At 47.0% G+C, this 26,524-nt stretch overlaps 1 protein-coding gene across 3 annotated transcripts in view; it reads right to left on the reverse strand.

Annotated features, from left to right (window-relative positions):
* Positions 1–26,524, reverse strand: part of LOC148524865 (fatty-acid amide hydrolase 1-like) — a 74,463-nt gene that overhangs the window by 15,664 nt on the left and 32,275 nt on the right. For all 3 annotated transcript variants that reach the window (XM_088471605.1, XM_088471602.1, XM_088471604.1), the window contains exons 5-8: positions 22,870–23,076; positions 21,352–21,392; positions 6,415–6,539; positions 1,316–1,441 (exon numbers count right to left, since the gene is read on the reverse strand). In XM_088471605.1, coding sequence (XP_088327731.1) covers positions 1,316–1,441; positions 6,415–6,539; positions 21,352–21,392; positions 22,870–23,076 — 499 coding nt within the window. The remainder of the gene's footprint in view (positions 1–1,315; positions 1,442–6,414; positions 6,540–21,351; positions 21,393–22,869; positions 23,077–26,524) is intronic.

Genomic DNA, 26,524 nt, shown 5'->3' on the forward strand with positions numbered 1-26,524 from the left:
AGAAAATTCCCCTAAAAAAACGTTGGGGTTATCTTGGACTTGTATGATTTTCATTTAATATTAATAGCCCAGCAGAGCCACTACAAAAGTCGGAATACTATATATGTTTTACAATGTAAATGTGATCTACCCTAATTGCCGCAGGAATTCATATACCGATATATATCAGCTGTGTCCACTGGAGACAACGGTGATCTCCTATATGTTACAAGTGAACTGATAGTTTCCAAGTGGAAACATTGACACTAGACACAAATAGAGACTTTCATACGGATGCCAGCAGCTATTACCTCAATTTAACTGGGATAGATTGCAAATATGATTCATCTTGGTCACTGGCAATTATCTTCCTACTAATGGTTTCTTGATTTATGAAATTATTGTCATTGTTGTGTGTTTTTTCTTAACATGTATTAAATATATGGTATTTTATGCTTTTAGTCATCATCTGTGTTTTAGTTTTTATACAATATTAACACCAGTACAAATTATAGACAGCGCAGATTTTTCCCTTTTTTGTTCTCGTTGATCTTTTTTTCAAAGCCACACGGAGTTTGATATCTGCAGCAGTCTCTATTATATTGATCATTGTTTCAGCGCCAGAATTGTTTCTTTTTTCTTGTCTAAATGCCAACAATTAGACAGCTTCGCAAAAAATTCCTCCAGTCTCTAGATAACAATTAGACAGTCTCCCTCCCCCTCCTCCCCGAGTCTGGTCTCTAGATTCCAATAATTAGACAGACATCCCCCCTATTAAGGTTATGAAAATTCCCCGATCCAATTCCTTACACTATCTAATTGGCAGGGTCCAACATCCAGCCATGCATACGGGGCTAAATAGATCTTGCCCTACAAAGTACTGAAGTACCCGAATATTAGTATAAATTCTGATTGATAATGTGATGATTTGCTAATTATTGGTAACCATTCTTGCTACCTTCTGGTACAATATTCAAGATATCATTTTCCAACCAATCCTCTTTTGAAATGGATTTTCCAGCCAACGTGCATCAATCCAGTGTGGACTGATAAAAGTTTGCGCTCACACAATCCCGTCCTTCCGCATTCACGATTGAACTTTGTAGCCAGGGCCATTGAAGATGTTTACTTTGTTGTAACAATGTTGCAGCTCTGAAATTCAGTTAACCCCTAGTTCTACAGCTAATACATTTTCAATCTTGTTTAAAAACCAGAAGGATGCAGGAATATAATGCTTGCAAAGCATATGGTTATCAATTAGAGGTTACTGTACACATTTTAAATTTGCGGATTAGTTTTGTCAGCTTTTTCTGCATGGCATAAAGGTGGACGATACCGTGTGTCCTGCCTTCTCCAGGAGATCCTTGGTCTGCAAGATAGCCCGTCTCATGGATGGAGTGGCCATCGTAGAGCTATCCGTCTCATAGAAACCGATACGGAGGGGCCGGGGGCTGGAATACACCTGGAGAAATTATAAACAGTGCAGAAATTAATCTGCAGATTCCTGACCAATTACCAGTCCACAAAGATTCCCAAAATATAGGAATGTAACAGGATTTGCCTATATGGGAGAAGGAGACCACTCTAACATAATCGGCCATAGTACATATTCTGAAGCAGATTTCTGTACAGCAGAATAGTAATATGGGGCCGTGAATTAGCTTCAGGATCTATAAATAATTTGTCTAATCAGGATCTATAAATAATTTGTCTAATTAGGAAGGTGGTGAGAAAAACAGGATTATCTCCAGGTTAGATGACTAATGGTGCGCACGTAGCGATATAAATGAGCGATTTGAACGATAACAATATCGTTCATTTCGTTATAACTCAAATTGATAATTTTTTGGTCCCTACCAACTCACCGTCGACCAGCGATGCGCGGCCACGCATGGACGATAGCAATCTCGTCCATCGGCCATGCATGCAGGTCAACTTGCTCGATATCGAGCAGGTTACTATAGGAACCGGCAATTCGTTATAGTCATCATGAGTTAGTGGTGTGCTGGATGATCAATATCGATCATCCAGCACACCAAGGAGGGTGCAGGACGATCAGCCAGTGATATCGTATCGCTGGCTGATCGCTATGTGTCTATACACCAGACCTGCCAGAGCCACAGGTAGAGAAGGGATAAGGGTGCATGCTCTAACCCCCATCCCCCTTCCCTAATATTACAGTTATTTACAGTATATTATTTTCTGACACTGAGCACAAGATACTGTTTATTATATCCACAATTACTGTCGCAATGTCTCATGTGTCACTTACACAACCTGATAGCTAATCTCGTGCATGTTCCGTTTCTTGTCAGACCTCCATCTATACAGTCTGTCAAAAACACCTGGCCTTTCAGGGTAAAGTACTATGGCCCTCATTCAGAGGCGCTCGCAAGAAGCGAGCGATTGTTCAGAATGAGGGAGGCCGGTTCTTTTTTTAAGTGCGGCCTCCACGACGCTAGCTAACCTGTGGGTTACCACCCACAGTGTTAGCGACCGACCAGTTGATGGTCGCGATGGTCAAGACCATCGCGACCATCGGGGCTTGCGACGAGACCCTAAGGTTGGGTCTCGGCAGCCGCAAGCCCCAGGGAGCTTCCTGCTCTGATCGAGCAGGAAGCTCCCCACTGACATCACTGCTGATGTCAGTGCGGCCGCCCACAAAACGGCAGGCGCTCCTTATGGACGCCTCCGTTTGTGAAACCACCCACCCGCCACGCCTACAAAACGGGCCGAGCTGTCGATCAACATAGACAGCCGGCCCTTTTGTAGTGAGCTCCGGAGCTTGCGGGGCTTGCGCACGAGCAGTGCGGCCACTGCGCGTGCGCAGGGGATAAACATCAACCCGGTTGCGAGCGCTCAGCGCTTGCGACCGGGTCTGAATGAGGACCTATATTCTCTGTGTCATATCTCAGCTGCTCCTGCCGCCTAGTATATATATCTGTATATATTATTACAAACTGGGAACCCAGCGCGATTCTATATTCACTGGAACTGACACCTTCAGACATTAGGGGGGATTTTTTTGGCTCTAAAAAAAAACGCCCCCAAAAAATTCCATCCATTTTCTGGATCACCAGTGCTACTCAACACTGGTCCTCCAGGAGGAATCCCCAGAAATGAATAGGCTCTGCACCTAGCGAGTACGAGCCGAGTGCTGGCTAACCCTTACATTTGCATTAATGCATAGTTATATGCATCATATATAAGAAAGAGCACGATGTAGGGAGGTCATGCAGAGCCACGGGCACATGAGATCGGGACAACCTCCTTTCACGGGGAAGAGCATTACAAACCGTTTAAGCCACTTTGCTATGTACCCAGAGCAGCTGCAATGTTTTGGTCTATGTTTGGCTCCACCTGCACATGTGATCACACACAGCATGAGGCACAGTATAGCAGGCTAATGGGGATCACACACACAGCATGATGCACAGTACAGCAGGCTAATGGGGATCGCACACACAGCATGAGGCACATTACAGCAGACTAATGGGGATCACACACACAGCATGAGGCACAGTACAGCAGACTAATGGGGATCACACACACAGCATGAGGCACAGTATAGTAGACTAATGGGGATCACACACAGCATGAGGCACATTACAGCAGACTAATGGGGATCACACACACAGCATGAGGCACAGTACAGCAGGCTAATGGGGATCACACACAGCATGAGGCACAGTACAGCAGGCTAATGGGGATCACACACAGCATGAGGCACATTACAGCAGGCTAATGGGGATCACATACACAGTATGAGGCACAGTACAGCAGACTAATGGGGATCACATACACAGTATGAGGCACAGTACAGCAGACTAATGGGGATCACACACAGCATGAGGCACAGTACAGCAGGCTAATGGGGAACACACACAGCATGAGGCACAGTACAGCAGACTAATGGGGAACGCACACACAGTATGAGGCACAGTACAGCAGGCTAATGGGGATCACACACACACACAGCATGAGGCACAGTACAGCAGGCTAATGGGGATCACACACACACACAGCATGAGGCACATTACAGCAGACTAATGGGGATCACACACACAGCATGAGGCACAGTACAGCAGACTAATGGGGATCACACACACAGCATGAGGCACATTACAGCAGGCTAATGGGGATCACACACACAGCATGAGGCACATTACAGCAGACTAATGAAGATCACACACAGCATGAGGCACAGTACAGCAGGCTAATGGGGATCACACAGCATGATGCACATTACAGCAGGCTAATGGGGATCACACAGCATGATGCACATTACAGCAGGCTAATGGGGATCACACACCGTATGAGGCACAGTACAGCAGGCTAATGGGGATCACACACACAGCATGAGGCACAGTACAGCAGACTAATGGGGATCACACACACAGCATGAGGCACATTACAGCAGGCTAATGGGGATCACACACACAGCATGAGGCACATTACAGCAGACTAATGAAGATCACACACAGCATGAGGCACAGTACAGCAGGCTAATGGGGATCACACAGCATGATGCACATTACAGCAGGCTAATGGGGATCACACACAGTATGAGGCACAGTACAGCAGACTAATGGGGATCACACACACAGCATGAGGCACAGTACAGCAGACTAATGGGGATCACACACAGCATGAGGCACATTACAGCAGACTAATGGGGATCACACACACAGCATGAGGCACAGTACAGCAGGCTAATGGGGATCACACACACAGCATGAGGCACAGTACAGCAGACTACTGGGGATCACACACAGTATGAGGCACATTACAGCAGGCTAATGGGGATCACACACAGCATGAGGCACAGTACAGCAGACTAATGGGGATCACACACAGCATGAGGCACATTACAGCAGGCTAATGGGGAACACACACACAGTATGAGGCACAGTACAGCAGGCTAATGGGGATCACACACAGCATGAGGCACAGTACAGCAGACTAATGGGGATCACACACAGCATGAGGCACAGTACAGCAGACTAATGGGGATCACACACACAGCATGAGGCACAGTACAGCAGACTAATGGGGATCACACACACAGCATGATGCACAGTACAGCAGGCTAATGGGGATCACACACACAGCATGATGCACAGTACAGCAGGCTAATGGGGATCACACACATAGCATGATGCACATTACAGCAGACTAATGGGGATCACACACACAGTATGATGCACAGTACAGCAGACTAATGGGGATCACACACACAGCATGAGGCACAGTACAGCAGACTAATGGGGATCACACACAGCATGAGGCACATTACAGCAGACTAATGGGGATCACACACACAGCATGAGGCACAGTACAGCAGGCTAATGGGGATCACACACACAGCATGAGGCACAGTACAGCAGACTACTGGGGATCACACACAGTATGAGGGACATTACAGCAGGCTAATGGGGATCACACACAGCATGAGGCACAGTACAGCAGACTAATGGGGATCACACACAGCATGAGGCACATTACAGCAGGCTAATGGGGAACACACACACAGTATGAGGCACAGTACAGCAGGCTAATGGGGATCACACACAGCATGAGGCACAGTACAGCAGACTAATGGGGATCACACACAGCGTGAGGCACAGTACAGCAGACTAATGGGGATCACACACACAGCATGATGCACAGTACAGCAGGCTAATGGGGATCACACACACAGCATGATGCACATTACAGCAGGCTAATGGGGATCACACACACAGTATGATGCACAGTATAGCAGGCTAATGGGGATCACACACACAGTATGAGGCACAGTACAGCAGGCTAATGGGGATCACACACACAGCATGATGCACACTACAGCAGACTAATGGATGGAAACCTCCTGACACCTGTTCTGCCTTAAAACTAACACACAAGAGCTGGGGGAAATGTGATCACACAGACGTCAGGTGGCTGTTGCAGCTTGTGATACATATTCTCTTACATTACGACGCCCGCTGATATGTTATTTCAGATGGAGGTTTCTATTTTTGAATACAAGTAAATCATTACCGGGATTAAGGGTAATGCGGCCCTTCTGAAAGGTAGGAGTCCACAACTGTTGCAGATTACCCATCGTTGGTCTAAACAGTGTGGTTCTCTAAGGATTAATGTGCCTGTTACAGTGCTCAGCTATAGGTCACAATCAGGGTGGTTTCTGGGCACTCAGAAGGAAGACTGGGCTGTTGCTTAGGGAACAATGAAAGAGTGGGGTGTAAGATGGCATTGCATCATCCTAAAATGCTACTGCCTAACAATTTATAACATCGCTCCTCTCCCATTGCTGCTGTACTGCTCATTGCTGAGGATTTAGTGGTTTGCACAGCATGCTGGGATATGTAGTCCCAGTACAGAAGAGGATCTTAAAGTTAAAGAATCGTTTACACATACACAGCTGTGTGGTCATACCTTCTCATTGAAGGGAATTGGTGGGACTGTGGGGTCCATTTGAAACATGTCATCACACAGTACAGCTCGCATGCCCATCACCAGACTGTCCACGTCTCTCGCTATTGGTCCAATCATCGCAGTAACTGGAAAAGTTGTTTTTTATTATACATATATCACTTTTTTTATTCATTGGTAATCATAACAAATTCTAATGGCTATAACAGTCTGCCAATCACGGAACCAGTTATCCACGCAGGCCAGTCAGTCGCACAAGCAGTTGTCCACACAGGCCAGTCAATCGCAAAGTCAGTGGTCCACGTGGGTCAGCCTATAACCACAAAGTAAAATACCTAAAGGCCTACAGATTCTCCTATAGAGGTAAACTGAAAAACAGCCAGTGGGTAATTGCTCTAAAAGAAACTTTCACATACATGAGCAATTACTCCTCTTTCCTCTGGACTCTACAACTTGTTACTCAGGGCCTGATTCAGCAAGGAACTTAGTCGCAAAGACGCACGCAATCGATCGATTATTGCTGTCTGCGCATGGGTCGCAGTGCGCGAACTAGCAATTGCAAGCAGAATTGCGATCGCAGAGGCTACGCAGACCCAGAGCAGATTGATTGGCAGGAAGTGCCGGTTGTGGGTGGTGATGGGGAAGGGGGGGGGGGGGGTGGTCGGGCGAACGCAGGCGTGCCAGTGCGTTTCAACGCCCTTGCAGGGGCGTGCATAAATTATCCACTGCGTGGCCATAAGCAGTCAAGGAACTGATAGCGTGCGTGGATATTAGCAATTTCTGAGTAAGGTCAGGGCTTGTGCAAGTGTGCCTATGGGTCCGATGTTACCGATGGTTTCGCTATGTTGCCATAGTATACGGATGTGAGTGAGTGGAAGTTATGTCTGGTTGCGTTCGCAATGCGAATGCACACATTTAAATAGCACCGCTGATATTAGCAACTTCGGTGCGTGCGTATAAGCAGAATTGCGTTCCGTAGTGAATCAGGCCCTCTGTCCAAAATCCCAAAGATTTCAAGGAGACAATCAGTAGTATCCTAGTAGTATTAGTAGTATCCTAGTAGTATCAGTAGTATCCTACACGAACTGAGGGGCGAAAATATAGCAGCACATATCAAAGCCGTTTTATTATTTTCAGCTCAATACCGCCACCTAGTGCATTTACTGTGTATATCAAGAAATTAAAGCCTAATTGTTATAGATGAGCACATTGATTATATCTTGGATCTATTTAGTGTATTACTTCCCTGCTTTACATATATATCTGCTCTTCAGCCGCTGGTGCGCTAACCTCTAAACATCCTATATCATAAGACCTTCTCTTTCGAACACCACCTCCCCATTGCCTTCCCCCTTCCTTTTTCTTTTTTGCAGTGAATATCAACACAACGTGAAATACTTTATTAATTTTGTAATATTTAAAAATGTTATTCGGGCCCCATCGGCATCATCTTTTTGTTACTTGATCAAATTAGGCTAAAGAATATCTTCTTAATCATCTATCGCCTCCCAGGTTACCCAGAAATTTTCATGTTACCCAGGCCTACCTTAAGTTGTGTAAGCAAAAAAAATGTTTAATTGTACAACTTCCTGAATGTCCACTCCTAATGTTTGGCTCTGGATTTTGATTGATTCTGATTTGAGCTTACTACTATACTGCCTTAAGTGCAAGATTATTTTCCTGTAGACCAAAATACACTGAGAAATATTTAAATAACTCAGCACCTATGGTTTTAAGTACTGGAGACAAATGGGGATTTTTGTGTTACCTGTAAAATCCTCTTTCCTGAATCCATGGGGGACAGTGGAACTGTGGGCCTGATTCAGACCCGCTCGCAAGCAGGTCGATGGTGGGCCAGTGCGCACGTGCGCGAGCCCCGAAGCGAGCGCAAAAAGCACTCGGTCCGGCGCTCGCATCCAAAAGGGGCGGCTGTCGATGGTGATCGACAGCTTGCCCCGTTTGGAAGGCGGGGAGGGGGGGTGGCTGGGGTTCCCTCAGGAATGCCTGCCGGTTGTAGGTGGACTTCCTGCTTTATTAGAGCAGGAAGTCCACTGGGGCTTGCGGCCACGAGACCCTACCGTAAGGGTCTCGTCGCAAGCCCGATGGTCGCGATGGTCTTGACCATCGTGACCATCACCTGGCCGCTCGCAATAGCTGTGGGTGATCACCCACACAGTTATGCGAGCAGCCAGGAGGCCGCACAAAAAACAAAACCAAAAAAAACGCCCGGATTCAGAGCGAGCGCTCTTTCTGAGCGTCCGGCTCTGAACAGGCCCTGTGTGTATAGGGTGAGATGCAAGAGCCTGGGCACCAAGGAGCTAATTTCTTTCGCCAGCAGCACAAGCTCCTCCTCTATGCCCCGCCTGAAGCCAGTTATTTTTAACAAACCCAGGGAACAGGAACGTAAGTAAAGAAGCAGAAAGTCATCACATATACACAACCAGACACACCACATGTCTAGGAAAAAGGTGTCAGAACCATGAAACTCCCAACCAGCCATGGGCGCGAGAGTGGGCGCCAAGTGCCTCTATGGATTCAGAAAAAAGGATTTTACAAGAAAGACGAAAATCCCCTTTTTTCAGTCATGCAATGGGGGACGTCCCAAAGCTGTCCCTTCAAGGGAGGGAACGACTCCTGTGCTGCACTAAGAACCCAACACCCAAAAGCCCCTTCGGCAGAGGCGAAGGTGTCAAAGCTGTAAAATGTAATGATAGTGTTGGCAGAGGACCACGTGGCCACCTTACAAAGTTACTACGCAGAGGCACCACAGCGAGACACCCAAGAGGCCCCCCACAGACCCACTGAAATTAGCTTTCACCGAGGGCTTGTCCTGCTTCTTTGCCAAAAGATAGGCATGACAAATGGTGAGGCGTCACAGACAAGCCAAAGTTTACTTCGAAGCTGGCCAGCCACGCTTGTTGAAGTCAAAGATGAAGTCCTACTTCCAAATATCCTTAGTCCAATCAACATAAGTGCAAAGAACCAGGACAACATCCAGTATCAAGTCCAAAGAATCCAAGGTTGAAAGGGTAAGTATACCACAAACTCCTGGTTGATATGGAAGCGTGATACTACCTTCAGGAGATAGTCCAGACCTGAGTGGAGAACAACACGATCAGAATGGAACAGAAGGAAAGGTGCCCGACAACACACCTAAGTCCGAAACTTTGCGGGCAGAAGCAAAAGCCAGAAGGAATATTGTTTTCCACGTCAATCAACTCGGATCAATGGAATCCAATGGTTCAAAGGGAGATTTTTGTAGGACCCTCAAAACCAAGGTCAGGTCCCACGGAGTAACTGGAGGGATGATGGATGGTTGAATGTGGAGGACTCCTTGCAGGAAAGTTTGAATAGCCGGAAGACGGGGATGTAGTCTGGAAGCCGATGGTCTAAATGCCGACCGCCGGCTTCCAGACTCTCTAATCCCAGCGTGGTACTAATGACAGGCATCGAAAAACTCGACTCCTGTCATTAACCATACGCCAGAATACCAACACCCGGCATACTGAACGAAGGTAAGCCGGACGCAGACAGCCGTGGTGGGGTGAGGGTTAGGTTTAGGGCTCCCGGGGGGACTTAGGGTTAGGCACCCCAGGGAGGGCTAGGTCTAGGCTAGGGGAAGGGGGGGGGGTTAGGGTTAGGCACCCCCCCAGGAGGGTTAGGTCTAGGCTAGGGGAAGGGGGGGTTAGGGTTAGGCACCCCCCGGGGGACTTAGGTTTAGGCAGTGGGGAAGTGGGGGTTAGGTTTAGGCACTTGGGGGGGAGGCTAGGGTTAGGCACCCCTAAGGGAGGGTTAGGGTAAGGGGGAGAATTGGGTTAGCAATACTTCCTTAGGGATGACCGGGATCTTCACCCTTGCCGGGCTGTCGCTGTCAGGATTTGGACCTCTGGCCATGTGGCCGGTGGTAATACCTACTACACCCGGAAGACGAGCTATCCTGTGTTGAAATAATAGAGAGTCGACACCTTCACCTTCAGGGAAGCAAGGCAAAGGCCCAGAGCCAAACCTGTCTGTAATAAAGAAAAATTTCTAAAAAGACAAAAAGCAAAAAGGATCCCATACGCTGGCAGAACACCCCTCAAAATATATCCGCTATACACGATAATAGAGCCAAGGTTTTCGGGCACATAGCATGGTCCGGATAAACAAATCAGAGAAACTTTTGGCTCTAAGGACCAAGGTTTTCATAGCTGGGAGAAAAGATCCAGCCGGAGAGGGAGACGTCAAGGGGGTGCAATGGACAGACTGCGAAGATCTGCGTACCAGTCCCTCAGTGGCCAGTCTGGAGCGATGACAATGTCGGTGACACTTGATTCAGCTTGCGAAGGACCTGCGGAAGAAGAGCAATCGGAGGAAAGAGGTACACAATTGGAAATTTCCACAGTACCACCAGCGCGTCTACCAAGCAGGCTGGATCGGGAACTGTAGCGAGAAAGTTTGTTGATGTGCCGTGAGGCCAACAAGTTGATGTCCGGACAGCCGTAGCAACGGATCAGCTTCTGGAAAATGTCTGGATGCCGGAGTGAACATCTTATCTGCTGAGGAAGTCCACTTCCCAATTTTGGACTCCAGGAATGTAGACCGCCAAGAGGGCCGGAAGGAAGCGTTCCACCCAAAGGAAAATGTGACTGACTTCTTTCATAACTCTGCAACTCTTGGTACCACCTTGAAGGTTTATGTAGGCGACCACCGCTGCGTTGTCTAACTGCACCTTCACTGCTTTGTATTGAAGGAGGGATCTCACTTGACATATGCATGGTAGATCGCTCGAAACTCTAGGATATTGATTAGTAGGCTGGCATCCAGAACCATCCCTGAAAAGTATGTCTGCCAGTGACGGCTTCCCAGCCGCAAAGGCTGACGTCCGTAGTTAGAAGGACCCAATTCTGGATCAGGAATGCATGACCCTTGTCGAGATGTGATGATTGGAGCCACCACAGGAGAAAATATCGGACCTCTCTGGACAGAACGAGTGTCTGGGATTTGAGATGCAGGTGGGATCGGTTCCACTGCTGCAGACGCTCCAGTTGTAGTGACCAGGAATGGAATTGTGCATACTCCACCACGTCGAAGGTGGAGACCAGTTTCCCCAGAACTTGCCTGCACCGATGTATCGAGACTCTGCGCTGTTGAAGAAAACATTTGATTAGGGATTGAAGGGATGTCAATTTGTCCCTAGGCAGGAAAACTCTCTAAACACTGGAATCCAGGAGAGAGCTCAGATGGAGCATTTCCTGAGATGGAGCCAGGCTGGTCTTTTGATCAGCCAGCCTTGTGACTGTAACAAGTCCAGGATAAGTCGCAGGCACTCCTGAAGAATGTCCGGAGACCTGGCTAACAGAAGAAAGTTGTCTAGGTATGGCAGGATTCGGACTCCTGGGTGACGAAGGTTCGGCCTCCATCACAGCCATGACCTTCGTGAACACTTGAGGCGTCGTTAACAGGCCAAAGGACAAGCCTGAAATTGGAAGTGGTCCCTCAGGATGGCGAACCATAAAAAACGCTGGTGATCCTCTCAGATGGGTACAAGTATGTGTCCTGAATGTTCAAGGAGGCCATGTAATCGCCCAGGTCCATAGCCTAAATGATGGAGCGAAAAGACTCCTTTCTGAACCCAAGAAACTTGAGAAACAGGTTGAGTGTCTTCAGGTTGAGTGTCTTCAGGTTGAAGATGGGCTGGAAGTAGCCATCTGGTTTTGGAACAAGGAACAGATTTGAATAAAAACCTGTCTTCATCTGGTGAAGAGGAACTGGCACTATCACACCATTGGAGATCAAGAGAGTCCTGACGGAAATCCGAAGCTGGACTAGCAGCCAAGGAGGAAGCCGACACCTTAGAGAGTAGGATTCCTGAATCAATTGCAGCCTTGCCCAAGTAAGGTCCAGCCTCCCTGATGTTAGCCACTATGTAGAGGAGGTCCAATCCACGAGTTCCAGAGCGAAGTCCGTCCTCCAGGAAGTCTGTCCAGCAACCAAGTGCTTTGGCAACTCATTCAGAGGCAAGAGCTGAGCATCTATCCCTTTGGGGTGCCTTGCATTTAGCCGAGAGCTCAAGCACGTGCTGCAGAGAGTTGGAGTCCGGCATAAAACCCTGGACCGATTGGGACAAACCTTGAACCCAAGCTGATTCAGAGAGGGTTGGTTGTTTGTCCCCAAGGGTAGGGTGAGAAGAGGGTAGCAGAGTTCCGTCGTAAGCCGCTGTTGAAGGCGGGGCTATTCAGGGAGCTGCTAGCTGTGTCACCAACTCCCAAGTGCCAAGGAGGCTGCCCACGCAGGTTCCAAGCATGAATAATTTTCTTTGCAGGTATAAGGGCGCAGCACAGGAGCACACCTATCCCATGAAGCCTTTGCAGAGGCTTTCTTGGAAGACATACACACACAGTATACCACTAAATGATGTGTGTGTGTGTGGGAGGGGGGGGGGCAAGACCACAAATGAAAGAATAAGTGGTCTAATGGAAATAAATTACTGTAGCGACATTGTATCATTGATGTAACCACAAGATTAACCTCAATTAATCTTGCGGCTACGATGTAGCGGTTCCCACCATAGCCTTCTATGGGGAATTCTCACCATAGAAGTCTATGGGAGACACAGGCTGGCCGCATTCAGCTAATCAGGGAGCTGCTCCGACGGAGATGCTCCCTGATTGGCTGGCGGCCCCTTCAATGACGGGGCACACGTGTGCCCCGGTCATTTACGCGGAGCACAGGTATGTGTACACACATACCTTTGCTGTGTCTGGCATGGATCGGGTTTTTGCGTTTTTTTATTTTAACCCCTGGATTGCCAGTGGACGTGATCGACGCATAGGAGAGGTGAGTATGGATTTTTTTTTTCAGCTACACCCCTATGGATTACTTCAGATACTAGGTGAGTATGTGTGAGTGTGCATGTATGTTTTATTAAAATTTTACATTCACGGTGTATATTTGTTTATATACGTATTTCTTTAGTTGTGGAACTACAAGTGCCAGCGGGCCCGTAATGCCCCGCATGCTGGTATTTGTGGTTCTCCAAATACCAGCATGCAGGGAAGGCTTGCTGGTACTTGTGGTTCTACAACTAAAGACAATATGGAAACTTTATTTTTACACTTTACACTAACACTATCAACCCGGCTCCCACGGGCATAGGGTGCCGGGGATAGCCCCGGGCTATCAGTCTAGGCCTGGGGTGCCCTGGAGAGGGGTATACCTTTATTGGGGGGGTACCCAACTCCCCAGGGATCCCCGGCCTGGACTGACTAGCGGTCAGGGATAATGCTTTGGCCGGGGAAACCAGTGAAAGGTTTTCCTTGGCTGTGGTATTATCCCCCTGCTAGAAAGAGTTTGTTGCTGGTTCTAGAATTTTCAGGGGACCCCTACTCGTTTTGTCCCCTGATTTTCCAGAACCAGCTCATCAAAGCCCTGTGCTGGTTCTTAATATACAGGGGCCCCCTACGCATTTTGGCCCCTGTATTCTTAGAACCAGAACAGGCTTTATAAAGCCCGGGGCTGGTTATGCTTTTGGAGAGGGGGTGCACGTTTTTTTTTTTAAAACACACACAGAAGCCATCACGGATCTCACTGATCTGTGATGGCTTCTCTAAAACTCGCACCTTTTAATGCTACTCGCATTAAAAGGTGTCAGTTTACATAGTCCTAAACTCGCAAATGCAGTAGCCTCGAGCTGAAAAGTTCGCAGGATATTGAATTTGCGAATTTGAGTACAAACTTGCACTTTTTAAAAGTGCGAGAAAGTGCGAGTTTGTACTGTTACTAAAACTGACACCCTATTGGGCGTGGCCTGGCACAGCATGGAGTAGCAGCACGTCGCTGTAACTCCCGACGAGATCCGAGCAAATATCCTGTTCCCCTGGTGGTCTAGTGCTGGCTCTTTACCTGGGGGTGTATGAACTCCCGCTGAAGCCTCCGGTGTCTGGTGCGGGCGCGATCGGCGCTCCGGGAGGCTCCTTTGTGTCTCGGACTGCTGGGGCCTGTGACGCGGTGGGGTCTGTGCCTCCTCTCTCCTGGCTGAATCCCTCTGATCGGCGGGACCCGCTGGCGCGCTGCTGCGCTGCTCCTCTCCCTCTCAGTTGCCGCGCGCTGTCTGGAGTCTCTGCGCTCCTTGGTCCTGACAGTGGGTGTCCTCCGCTGCTGGTGCCTCTCCGCTGGTCCTTGGCTTGGTGGGCTCGTCCCTGGGCGCCATTTCAGACGGCTCCTAGGTCACCTGACGCTGTGTTCCTCCATTACAACTCCCCTGTTTTGCTGGGCTGCTCTGACCATTGTTACTTTGGGCACATATAGTGATTCTTTCACTTAGGGTGGATTTATCAGTTGTTATTAGCACTGCCTGACTGCCCACATATTAAGTTACATCATGGGAAAAACTAGCAATGCTGCTGGAGCGGCTGCTAAACTAGAAAAGTTCGCTAGAAATTCTCAGGTGCATCAACCATCTGGTCAGGGTGCTCTTCATCCCCCGTCGCCTTTATCTGTCGAGGGTGACACGGACTCTAATGATACATCACAATCTACTCAGCAGATCCTACAGGCAATATCCACATCCGAACAACGAGTCACCGATAAAATTGGTCAGGTGCAGATCGATGTGTCTTTATTACGTCAGGACATGCAAAAAATAAGAGAGAGAGTCGGCGAAACTGAGCACCGTATTTCCGACCTACAGGACATCACCATGCCCCTAAAACATAAAGTGGAGGATTTGTCTTCGCAAGTAGTATCTATCCAGGCCAAACTTTCGGATGTGGAGGGGCGCCTCAGGCGCAATAATATCCGTATTGTTGGGCTCCCTGAGCGGGCTGAGGGCTCGACGCCTGAGAAATTCCTCGAGGACTGGCTAATTCATCTATTTTCTCGTGAGGCGTTTAGTCCGCAGTTTGCTGTGGAACGTGCCCATAGACTTCCTTTCAGGCCTCCTCCACCGGGTGCTCCTGCCAGAACCTTCATTGCCCGCTTACTACACTTTAAAGACCGGGACACTGCTCTTCGATTGGCCCGCACCAGGGGTCCACTTCAATTTGAAAATCAATCCGTCTCATTCTTTCCTGATTTCGCACTGGAGGTGCAGAAGAGTCGTTCACAGTTCCTACAAGTCAAACGTAAACTCCGTGACTGTAACATTCAGTACTCTATGCTATTCCCTGCTAGATTGCGGGTAGTACATGATAATAACACCCATTTTTTTGCTAATCCTAAGGAGGCGGAATCCTGGCTGGAACGTCAGCCCCGTGCTCCTCGCTGAAAGGAATTAATGCTTGCAAATATTATTGTCCTTATTTTGTAATGGTTTGATGTGTTTTTTTTTTGTTTTTTTTTCTTTCTCCAGTGTGACTCTGGGGGGGAAGAAAAAAAATTTATATATAGATGTCTGTCTCCACCAGGGGACCAATTACGTTTATTTTTTCTTAGGGAGTTCCTTGCTGAATATAGCAGTAGGATATATTTCCTATTCCCTAATAACTCAAGCTCTAAATTGAAGTATACTGGTTAGTTAGTTAATTAGTGTTAGGTGGGGGGGGGGGGGGAGTTTAGGGCATGGGAACTAGGTATGCCTTAGGTTTTCGAGGTTATACAGGGAGGGTTAGGGAAGGGTAGGATGTTTGATTATATCTTTTTTTTTTACTGTCATCAGGTTGTAATGTCTCTGCTTTTTTGAATGTGATATGCTGTTCGTTGCTGCCCTGCCGGCTAGATGCACACGGGTTCGTTCCTTTATGTTTCATCGCTCTCTCAGTATTGTTCCCCATTAATGATCCCTGCTGCGCCATCCTATATCTGTCGAGATATATAACTCATGGCTACGTCTGTAGGTGATTTACGTATATTGGGTTGGAATGTCCGAGGCCTGAACGATAAAGTCAAGCGCTCTCTTGTTCTGACGCAAATTAAGAAATACCAGGCTGAAATTGTATGTCTCTCTGAGACTCACTTATATGGTAGTAAGGTATTGGCCCTTAAAAAGCCTTGGATAGGTCACATGTACCACTCTACTTTCTCAAATAATGCAAGAGGAGTCTCGGTCCTTATTAGTAAATCACTACGTTTTAATTTGGAATCCAGCCAGATTGATACCCAAGGTAGATATGTCTTTATGCGTGCTATTGTTAATTGTGTTCATCTTCATATACTAGCGATTTACATCCCTCCTCCATATAGCAATGATGTTATGCGACAGGCTGCTATGTTTGTTGCTCAATCTCCTGATACCCCTGTGATCTGTGTGGGGGACTTTAATAACGTTGTAGATCGTCGGTTGGACAGGTGGAGGGAGAGTACTGATTTGATGCTGCCCTCTCCCTTTCCCACTCCATTCGCCAATCTTATAGCTGAATTGGGTTGGATTGATGCTTGGCATAGTAGAAATCCGAATGCCACTCAATATTCATGTCATTCTACCTCCTATCAGACACTGTCCCGAATTGATTTAGCTTTGTTGTCCTCTCATATTTTGCCCATGGTAAGCGATATAAAATATTTGTCTAGGGGTATCTCAGATCATTCTCCTATTTTACTTGCTATAAACATGTCTCAAGATAGAGGGGTGCGGTTTTGGAAATTACATCCATTCTGGCTATCTATGATGGGAGCTGGCTCTGAACTGGTTGCGGCATGGGAGGAGTTCCAGATAGTTAATTTCCAATGTCCAAATCCAGGTATTAGGCACGATGCTTTCAAGGCTTACATGCGAGGCTCGTTTATTAGACGGGTATCTGAGATTAAAAAGTATAGTAGGGGGGAGGGGTCTCGTCTTGAGCTCTTGTGCTCACAGCTGGAGGGTCAATATGTCCTCTCTCGATTACCATGTGATCGTGAATTGTGGTTGAGTACACAGCGGGAGTGGACAGAATACTTATTTGACAGGTCTAGACGTAGACTACTCTTCTCTAGACATAATCAGTATTTTCAGTCGGAGATTGGGGGTAGATATTTAGCCTCTTTAGCTAAGGTAGACTCCCATATTGGCACTGTACAGTGTATTAGAGATTCTGGAGACCAGTTACGCTACTCTGGTGTCGATATTTCTAAGGTATTTCATGACTACTATTCTTCCCTATATGCCTCCAGAGTTTCCTATTCCCCAGATCAACTTCGGGAATATTTGGATTGTGTTACTCTGCCGAAGCTGTCTCAAGAGGCTATCACATGTTTAGATGCACCATTCACTTTGGAGGAGATAGATTTCGCTGTGTCTTCCCTTCCTGCTTCTAAGGCTCCGGGCAGTGATGGGATTCCTGTAGAAGTGTATAGGAAATTTAAAGATTTTTTTAATCCCTATTTATTAAATTTATTCAACTCAATATTTGACTATGGAGCTATTCCCCCGTCTATGTGTGAGGCTATTATTGTAGTACTGGCTAAGCCGGGGAAGCACCTTACTCTCTCTGAATCCTATCGTCCTATCTCATTATTATCTACAGATGTTAAAATATTAGCTAAATTGTTAGCCACTCGCCTAAATTTAGTTATCACTTCACTTATACACCCTGATCAAACCGGGTTCATCCGGGGAAGTCTACGGTTCAAAATCTCCGTAGATTATTCTATCATTTGCAGAGAAAAGATATGCTTGGGGAGGGGGCTGTGGTGGTGTCTTTGGATGCCGCCAAGGCCTTCGACTCAATAGAATGGGGTTATCTGTGGGCAGTACTTCATAAGTTTGCCTTTGGTCCCCGTTTTATAAAATGGATTCAGCTTCTGTATTCTTCTCCGGCAGCTAGGGTATCTGTGAACGGCCACATGTCAGATGCATTTCCCCTGATGAGGGGGACTCGTCAGGGTTGCCCTCTATCACCTGCTCTTTTCGCTATGGCCATTGAGCCATTAGCCTGTATGCTTAGGGCGGATCCTGATGTCCGAGGAATTAGGTCAGGTGTGGCAGAGGATATAGTGGCCCTATATGCAGATGACATGCTCCTCTTTCTGGAGGACTATGCACACTCATTGGAATCAGTTTCACGTATTATTAGTGTGTTTGGCGACTTTTCGGGGTTACATATTAATTGGGATAAGTCCAATATTTTTCCCATATCGGGATGTATCCCTATACAGAAACATTTGCCTTGCCCCCTGCAGTGGACCCTAAGGTTTAAACATTTGGGTGTATGGATTACTCCATTGGCATCAGATTATATCTCACAAAATATAGACCCCATAACCACTAATTTTAAAGCAAAAATCCACATTTGGAAAAAAATACCTCTGTCAGTATTGGGGCGTATAAACTTGTTTAAAATGTCTATCCAGCCCAAGTATCTATACATCTTACAGCATTCTCCAGTTTATTTACCTAAAAGGGTGTTCAGTAGTATTGATAGTATTATTATATCTTTCATCTGGGGTTGTCGTACTGCTCGTGTTTCTATCAAAACCCTTTGTAAAAATAAAACCTCTGGGGGCTTAGGTCTTCCTAATCTCCGGTTTTACTACATTGCTGCCCAGTTAGTACATTTATCTGAGTGGAGATCTGATACCTCCAGTTTGACGTTACAGAGTTTCTTGACTGAACGGGTGGGATTCTCTTTTACCCCTTTGTTATTTTTACTATCAGGCATGTCCACCTCTAGATTGCCCCCTCTATTGCGACAAGCTATGCTGATTTGGCGATATACCCATACTCTGTTTGAATGGTCTGGGACAGACGCGGACTCCCCCCTCTGGTTTAACAGTTCTTATGCTGAATTGTTCAAACTGTCTAATGACAATCTGTGGCTTTTAAGGGGTATTAAATCTATAGGTCAGTTATATGAGGATGGTCATCTTAAATCATTTTCACAATTACAAACTGAATTTGCTGTCCCCAATGTAGCCTTATTTAGGTATTTACAGTTACGACATGCTGTGCAGGCGCAGTTTACTGGAGCTGCTCCTATACTATCTCCATCTCCTGTTAAAACTCTACTTTCTGCCTTGGGGTCTAGGGGTAAGGTATCCTGTATTTACGCGACTCTTAATAATAAATTAAACCCAGAGTTGCTTGCTCCCCTCAGGCTGAGGTGGGAAGTTGACTTTGGCCCCATCTCCGATGAGCACTGGCTACAGATCTTGGGTTCAATTAGTTATACTACTCCATGTATTAGGTATCAACAGGTGCATTATTACGTATTGCACAGAGTATACCGTACACCTGTATCCCTGCACCGAGCTGGATTTAGAATGGACTCACTTTGTCCTAGATGTCAGGAAGAGAGTGCTGGTTTCTGACATTTATTATGGAGCTGTCCATTAGTAAATGAATTTTGGAGGCAGGTATGGGGAGATATTTTGGTTACGGAACCTTCTCTGCCAGACTTTAGTCCTGTGACTTGTTTGTTCGGACTGGATTTGGAAGAAACGCACTCCCCAGTACTCTATCGATATGTTATGTGTCTCTCCACAATGGCTAAAGTGATTGTGGCCCGCACGTGGTTTACAGCTGACTTCCCCGTTCTACATAAGTGGAGAGCGTTGGTGAATGTTGTAATCAGACATGAAAGACACATGTTTAGGTCCCGCAATGCTATGAATACATATCACAAAAAATGGGACAGATGGTGTCACTCAGAATTGGGCAGAGCGAATGAGGCAGAAACTGACGTATAAATATACTGATTGGAGTCGAGTTGTATCTGGCTTACCTTGGGTTGTAGTGAATTTATAAATGTATTCCCAATATTTTACTAATTAAAGTGTTATACTGATGTGATGTTATGTAATAACCTGTTTTTTTTTTTTATTGTTTTCTGGCAATTTGTACATTGCATGTTACGATGCAACAGTTGCATTCGTAATCATTTATAACCTTTTTTGTCGGCGCAAAATAATTACACGTCATGTTTGCTTATATAATGTCTATTTCAATAATTTTCTTCTCTGTTTATTGTAACAGTATAATCTATAACAGTCTACTCACGACTGTGTTTCAATATAATGATGATGCTATTTTATTTTCGTTTTTGTTTGAATGTTATGTTTATGGAAAACTTTCAATAAAAAACACCTGATTTAAAAAAAAAAACTGACACCCTATTACATTTGGCCCGCTGTGTTTGTTGGGCTGTTCTCAGAAGTCCTAGCCAGTCTTCCAAGTTTTACAGTTCCTGTTTATGGAGTCATTTTCCCAGCTTCCAAGCTGCACCATTGCACAGACTGTTTCTTAGCTTCCAAGCTGCACAATTGCACAGACGGTTTCTCGGCTCCCAAGCCGCTACATCGGCCTCTGGCCACTACTGGCTCTCCAATCACATCCTCGGCACCTTGCCGCACCAACGGCTCCTAAGCTGTATCATCGGCTCTCTAGCCGCAACATCAGCCTCCAGCCACAGCAACGGTCCCTAAGCTGCATAATCGGCTCCCAAACCGCAACATCGACCTCCGGTCATTCTACTGGCTCTTCAGCCACAGCATCGGCACCTCGCTGCACCATCGGCTCCCTAACCGTACCATCGGCGTTCAGCCGCTGCGTTTGTACTTTGAACTATTCTTTCATACGTTTTTGCCTGTTTTTTGTGACAATAAAGTCACTTATGTTGATTTCACCCTATGTCTCCTGGTGTCTCACTCCTTAAGGTATTCTGGTTGTCTGGAGCCCCAGACAACCGTAACATGCTGAATCCGCACCGGCCGCCGGAGGAAGTGATGGAACAGTCAGCAGCAGCATGCTCAGCACTAACAAACCGCGCCCTCTTCCTGAAGGCACCAAGAAAAAACTGTCTTCAGGCGGGGTATAGGGGAGGAGCTGGGGGCGTCTTGATATAGAAAGAAGTTAACTCCTTGGCGCCCAGGCTCCTGCATCCCGACCTATACCCACAGTCCCAGTGTCCCCTATTGGATGACTGAAAAACGTGATTGTGATGGTTTATCACCAATGGAGTGAGAGAACTCTCAGAGAAATGTTGGTTTATAAAATACCATGTGATATACCTTCGTTTCAGCTGTTTATGCGCTCACAGCTCTTACCTGATTTCTGTCCGGGACAGCTAGACCGGAGCCCGATTTTACTGCAAGATATAGAAATACTGAATTACCTTCCCAAACTTTAACCTTTAGCATTAAACTTATCTGGTCTATTAGGATGAAATCCTGTAACATTAAAGGTCATTTACAGGAAATGAAACATTTAGAAAAATAAACGCTGGGGTGAAGCACAAATGCCATTTTGTGATGTTAGTTGCCTTTTAAATGGGGATTTTATGCTTTTCCTTTTTCAGTATGACACATTTAAATTAGATTGAAGGAACGGAAAGAGAATTTTATTAACTTCTATTTTTAAAGGCGCTACAAAGTGTTTGCAGCAAAGTACTAAACCGTAACATAACACCGCTGACCTATCTAAGACCGATAACAGGGGCGCGGGTGGGAATGGAGTCAATGCTCAGTGACCTGTACGCAATGTATGGGAGAGCAGAATCAGAGTCGCTGAATGGGAGAAGGAGTCAAGGAGATGGAGTGTGACATGCAGTGTGCTAGGAAAGAACTAGGTAGGAGGGTCCTGCCTGTAAGTACTTACATACTAAGGGGAAGGGGTGGCATTTACCAGTACCTTTCGCATACAGGGACTGATTCAGAGCCGGACGCTCTGACCAGAGCGCTCGCTCTGAATCAGGGCCCTCCTACCTAAAAATGGAGCGGTCTCTTGGACGCTCGCATAGCTGTGGGTTACCACCCACAGCTTATGCGAGCGTCCATGATGATGGTCGCGATGGTCAAGACCATCGCGACCATTGGGCTTGCGACGAGACCCTGCGGTAGGGTCTCGCTGCCGCAAGCCATGGAGTGATTTTGGCTCTATCAGAGCCAAAATCACTCCCACTGACATCACTAGTGATGTCAGTGGGGCCGGACCCAGGCGGTAGGCGTTCCCAAGGGAACGCCTCCATCTGGCAGCCACGCCCCCGGCACGCCCACCAAAGGGGGCGTGCTGTCAGTCACCATCGACAGCACGCCCCCTTTGTAGCAAGACCCGGAGCGACAGCTTGGCTGTCGCTATGCGTGTCTCACGCATGTGCACGACGGAGCTCCCTCCATCGTGCGCATGCACATTAGGGCACCATTGACCCGCTTGCGAGCGCCCTACGCTCGCGAGCGGGTCTGAATTAGGTCCACAGTTTTAAGTGACAGTTTTACTCTTTAACACCAAACGCGTTTCTATCTGAAGCATCAATCCTTTATTTGGCCCCTGCTGTGGGGGACTACATGACTCAGCATGCCCAGTTACCGCCCAGGAGCACTTGCGGATTGTTTAGTTTTACAGGTGCAGTTAATATGCTGGCTTAAGCCACCTGCTCACCTGAAAGTTAGAAATATGTAACATGTAACTTACCCCAAACCACATAGTACTAGTAACAAATAGAATAACCCCATTCTCTAAGTTTACATTATTATTATTATTATTATTATTATTATTATTATTATTATGTGCAAGTTAGGAGAAACCTCTTACCGAGTGTCAGCCAGACCAATTCCCTCCTCCCATACCTGAGTCTGTTCCCGGTGGGCTTAAACCCGCAGAGGCCGCAGAATGCACTTGGAAAGCGGATACTTCCTCCAATGTCTGAGCCAAACCCTAATATGGAGCCATTTCCTGCGATGAGGGCCCCCTCCCCTCCAGACGATCCTCCAGGGGTCTTCTTGTGGTTGTGAGGATTCAGGGTCTGCCCAAAGACGGGGTTACTGCAGTCATAGCTGTGGAGGAAGAAATGACCAGTTACATGAGTGATGGAGTCCGGGACCCCCGATTTTACGCCACAGATAAGTTGAGGCTCCAGGTAAAGCCACAAAGCGATCATGGATATACATAAGTGACAAAATCAGGGACCCTCAATATGACCCAACAGAGCAGCTGAGGCACCAGGGAAAGCCACAGAGCAGACATGGATATACATAAGTGACAAAGGGGTCTATTTACTAAGCAGTGTTAGGAGACAGAGTGAAAAGTGATAAGGTGCCAGCCAATCAGCTCCCAACTGTCATCTCACAGGCTCTGTTTGAAAAATGACAGGTGGGAGCTGATTGGCTGGCATTACTGCTTAGTAAATAGACCCCAAAGTCAGGGGCCCCCAATATGACCCCACAGAGCAGCTGAGGCACCAGGGAAAATCCACAGAGAGCAGTCAGGGAGTCAGTGATGTACATGAGTGTCGGAGTCACGGACTCCCGATATTATGCTCTGATATTTAAGGACAGTTCAATCCAGAACACTAGCTACTAGATTTCTGTCATACATGATCACTGTAATGACCTGTGCTCTGGGTCCACCGATCATTCCTTCATATGTAAAGAGCAGAGTTAATTACAACATCCTCAGAGAGTGAAAGGAGCCGCGGGATGAGTAGCATAAAACACAGGGATGAGCCAAATGCCCTCTCTGTTCAACAGGCAAAGTAATGCATACTGGGATTTGTATTGCACTGCCTGAACCGCCTTGTGTACCTCCCTCAGTGACCTCGAACCTCAAACATAGGTTCTAAGGGCCATATCCAGCACGGATAGCAAGTCTGCAATCGCACGCACCTGCATGTAGTGAAAATATGCAAATTAATACGATCCCAGAGGACTATACCAAGACGCCCCCAGCTCATAAAGCCGGCCACTTTCCATTACATACATCCGCAAGTCACCGAAAAAATCGGTAACATCGGACCCATACGCAGAGTTGTGTTTTGAGCCGTAAGATATCCCATATCCTCAGAATGAGTAAGCGCACAACACAAGTGAGAGACGCGTCATACATATTAGTGGGTCTTTGTACTAAGCTTTGGAGAGAGAGAAAGTGTACCTGCTTCTCCAGGGAGGAGGTGTCAGAAGTCGGCAAGCATGGTTGGTACTTTGGACATCATTCAGAGTCGGTCGCAAGCGCCGATGCGCTCGCAACCGACTCGATGGTTAGTCCTGCGCGTGCGCAAGCCCCTGAGCGACGGAGAAACTCTCTCACTCCGGAGCTCGTTACCAAAGGGGCAGCTGTCGATGTTGATCGAGAGCTCACCCCGTTTGGTAGGCGGGCCAGGGGGGTGGTTTCCAAAACGGAGGAGTTCCTTAACGAAAGCCTACCATTTTGTGGGCGGCCGCACTGACATCATCAGCGATGTCAGTGGGAAGCTTCCTGCTCCATCAGAACCTTAGGGTCTCGTCGCAAGCCCCGGTCGTTAAGCTGTGGGTGGTAACCCACAGCTTAACTAATGACCAGGAGGCCGCACTTCAAAAATGAAGCGGCCGCCCTCATTCAGAGAGAGCGAACGCTTCTTGCGACCGCCTCTGAATGAGGGCCTTTATCTCTCTCAAGTAAATATTGAAAGAGAAATGAAGACTCGTTGTTGGGGGCACTCTTATAAAGCGGTACAGGATTCTGAGTAATGTTAAAATATAACATTTATTCTAAAGTCTATAAAATATGTAGGATTTAAGAAATCCAAGGAGTAATGTATATAAGAATAGTACAAATGTTACACAAACAAAGAACATATGACATACACTGCATAAGTGAGTATGCAGACTCCTATATAAATTCAGTTTCAAGAGAAAAAGAAAAAGATGTGAAAAACGCTTGTTATGTATCAATACACAATTCACTGTTACAAATGAGTCATATCAGAGAGAGAATTTTTATCTCAGTGAAAGTGAGTGACAATCGGCAAATTTTTAGAAAAGAGAATTATTTTCCATATCTGTAATTGATATATGATCAATGAAATATGTGAAAACCAAATTGGTTTTCATCATATAATCAGCAACAATGTTGCCGTTTAGTCCCCACCTTTATATTTCTTGCGTATAGTGTTTAGATAATAATGAAGTATCTTAGCACAATAATAATACAGTCGTAATAAAAAGTCAGCTTTTCCCAACACTGGACTGGAAAAGATATATGTAATATCAGCAGTGTATTGTAGTAGTTGTCAGAGGCATATGTGACACGCATATAAACATATTCTCAAACTATGGTACTGGTTATTAGTAACAGAGTTACCTCTTACTATCCCAAAATTCATACAGTGATATTATTTTCCTGAGCAATGAGAGGAAACAATTAATTATATCAGGGAGTTGCACACATGGGAGTAACTGTAACCATAAGTAACCTTTATAATATGTTTCACAGAGTCACCTAAGGGAAATATGAAGGTTATAATAATTACAATGCGGATTATATTGCATATATCCAAAAAATAGAGAGAATATACAGTAATAGTAAATAAAGGTGCCCAGATAGGGTCCTCGCTGCCTCTACTGTCTCTTTGTCATATGAAAAATAGAAGACAAAGGATGAGAGGACAGAGGGCCTGATTCAGACCCCAGACCCGTTCGCGAGCTCACAGCGCTCGCAAGCGGGTCGATGGTCCCCCACTGTGCATGCGCACGCCAGAGCCGGCTCCGGCGTGCACATGTGCGAGACCCGGCCTGCGACGGGCACTCCTTCGCTACGGGTCTCGCACCAAAACAGGACGGCTGTCGATTTTGATCTATTAGAGCCGGAAGCTCACTGGGGCTTGCGATGCACGAGACCCTACCACAAGGGTCTTGTCGCAAGCCCGATGGTCATGACCTACGCGACCATCACCTGGCCGATCGCAATAGCTGTGGGTGGCCACCCACAGCTTAGCGAGCGGCCAGGAGGCCGGCTCTGAAAAAATAAAATGCCACCCTGATTCAGAGTGAGCGCTCTGAAAGAGCGTCCGGCTCTGAATCAGGCCCAGAGAGAGCAACTGGTAGGAAGAAAGTAAAATGCACTTCTGCTTTCTAACCGCACAGAGGGCCTGATTTAGAGCCGCTCGCGAGCGCATAGTGCTTGCAAGCGGGTCGATGGTCGGGCAGTGCGCATATGTGAGCCCCTTAGCGAGTGAGAACTTCACTCCCTCGGGGCTCGCAGCAAAACGGGCCGGCTGTCGATGTTGATCGACAGCTCGCCCCGTTGTGTAGGCGGGTCGGGGGGGGGGGGGGGGGCGGGGGTGGTGGCTGCACAAACTGAGGCGTTCCCGAAGGTACGCCTGCCGTTTGTGGGTGGCCCTACTGACATCACACGTGATGTCAGTAGTGAACTTCCTGCTCTATTAGAGCAGGAAGTTCACTGGGACTTGCGGTGGACGAGACCCTACCACCGTGGCGATAATCGCGACCATCGCGATAATCGCGACCC

Source organism: Taudactylus pleione, unplaced genomic scaffold (assembly GCF_031769625.1).
Source record: "Taudactylus pleione unplaced genomic scaffold, aTauple2 ptg000115l, whole genome shotgun sequence".
Taxonomy (NCBI): domain Eukaryota; kingdom Metazoa; phylum Chordata; class Amphibia; order Anura; family Myobatrachidae; genus Taudactylus; species Taudactylus pleione.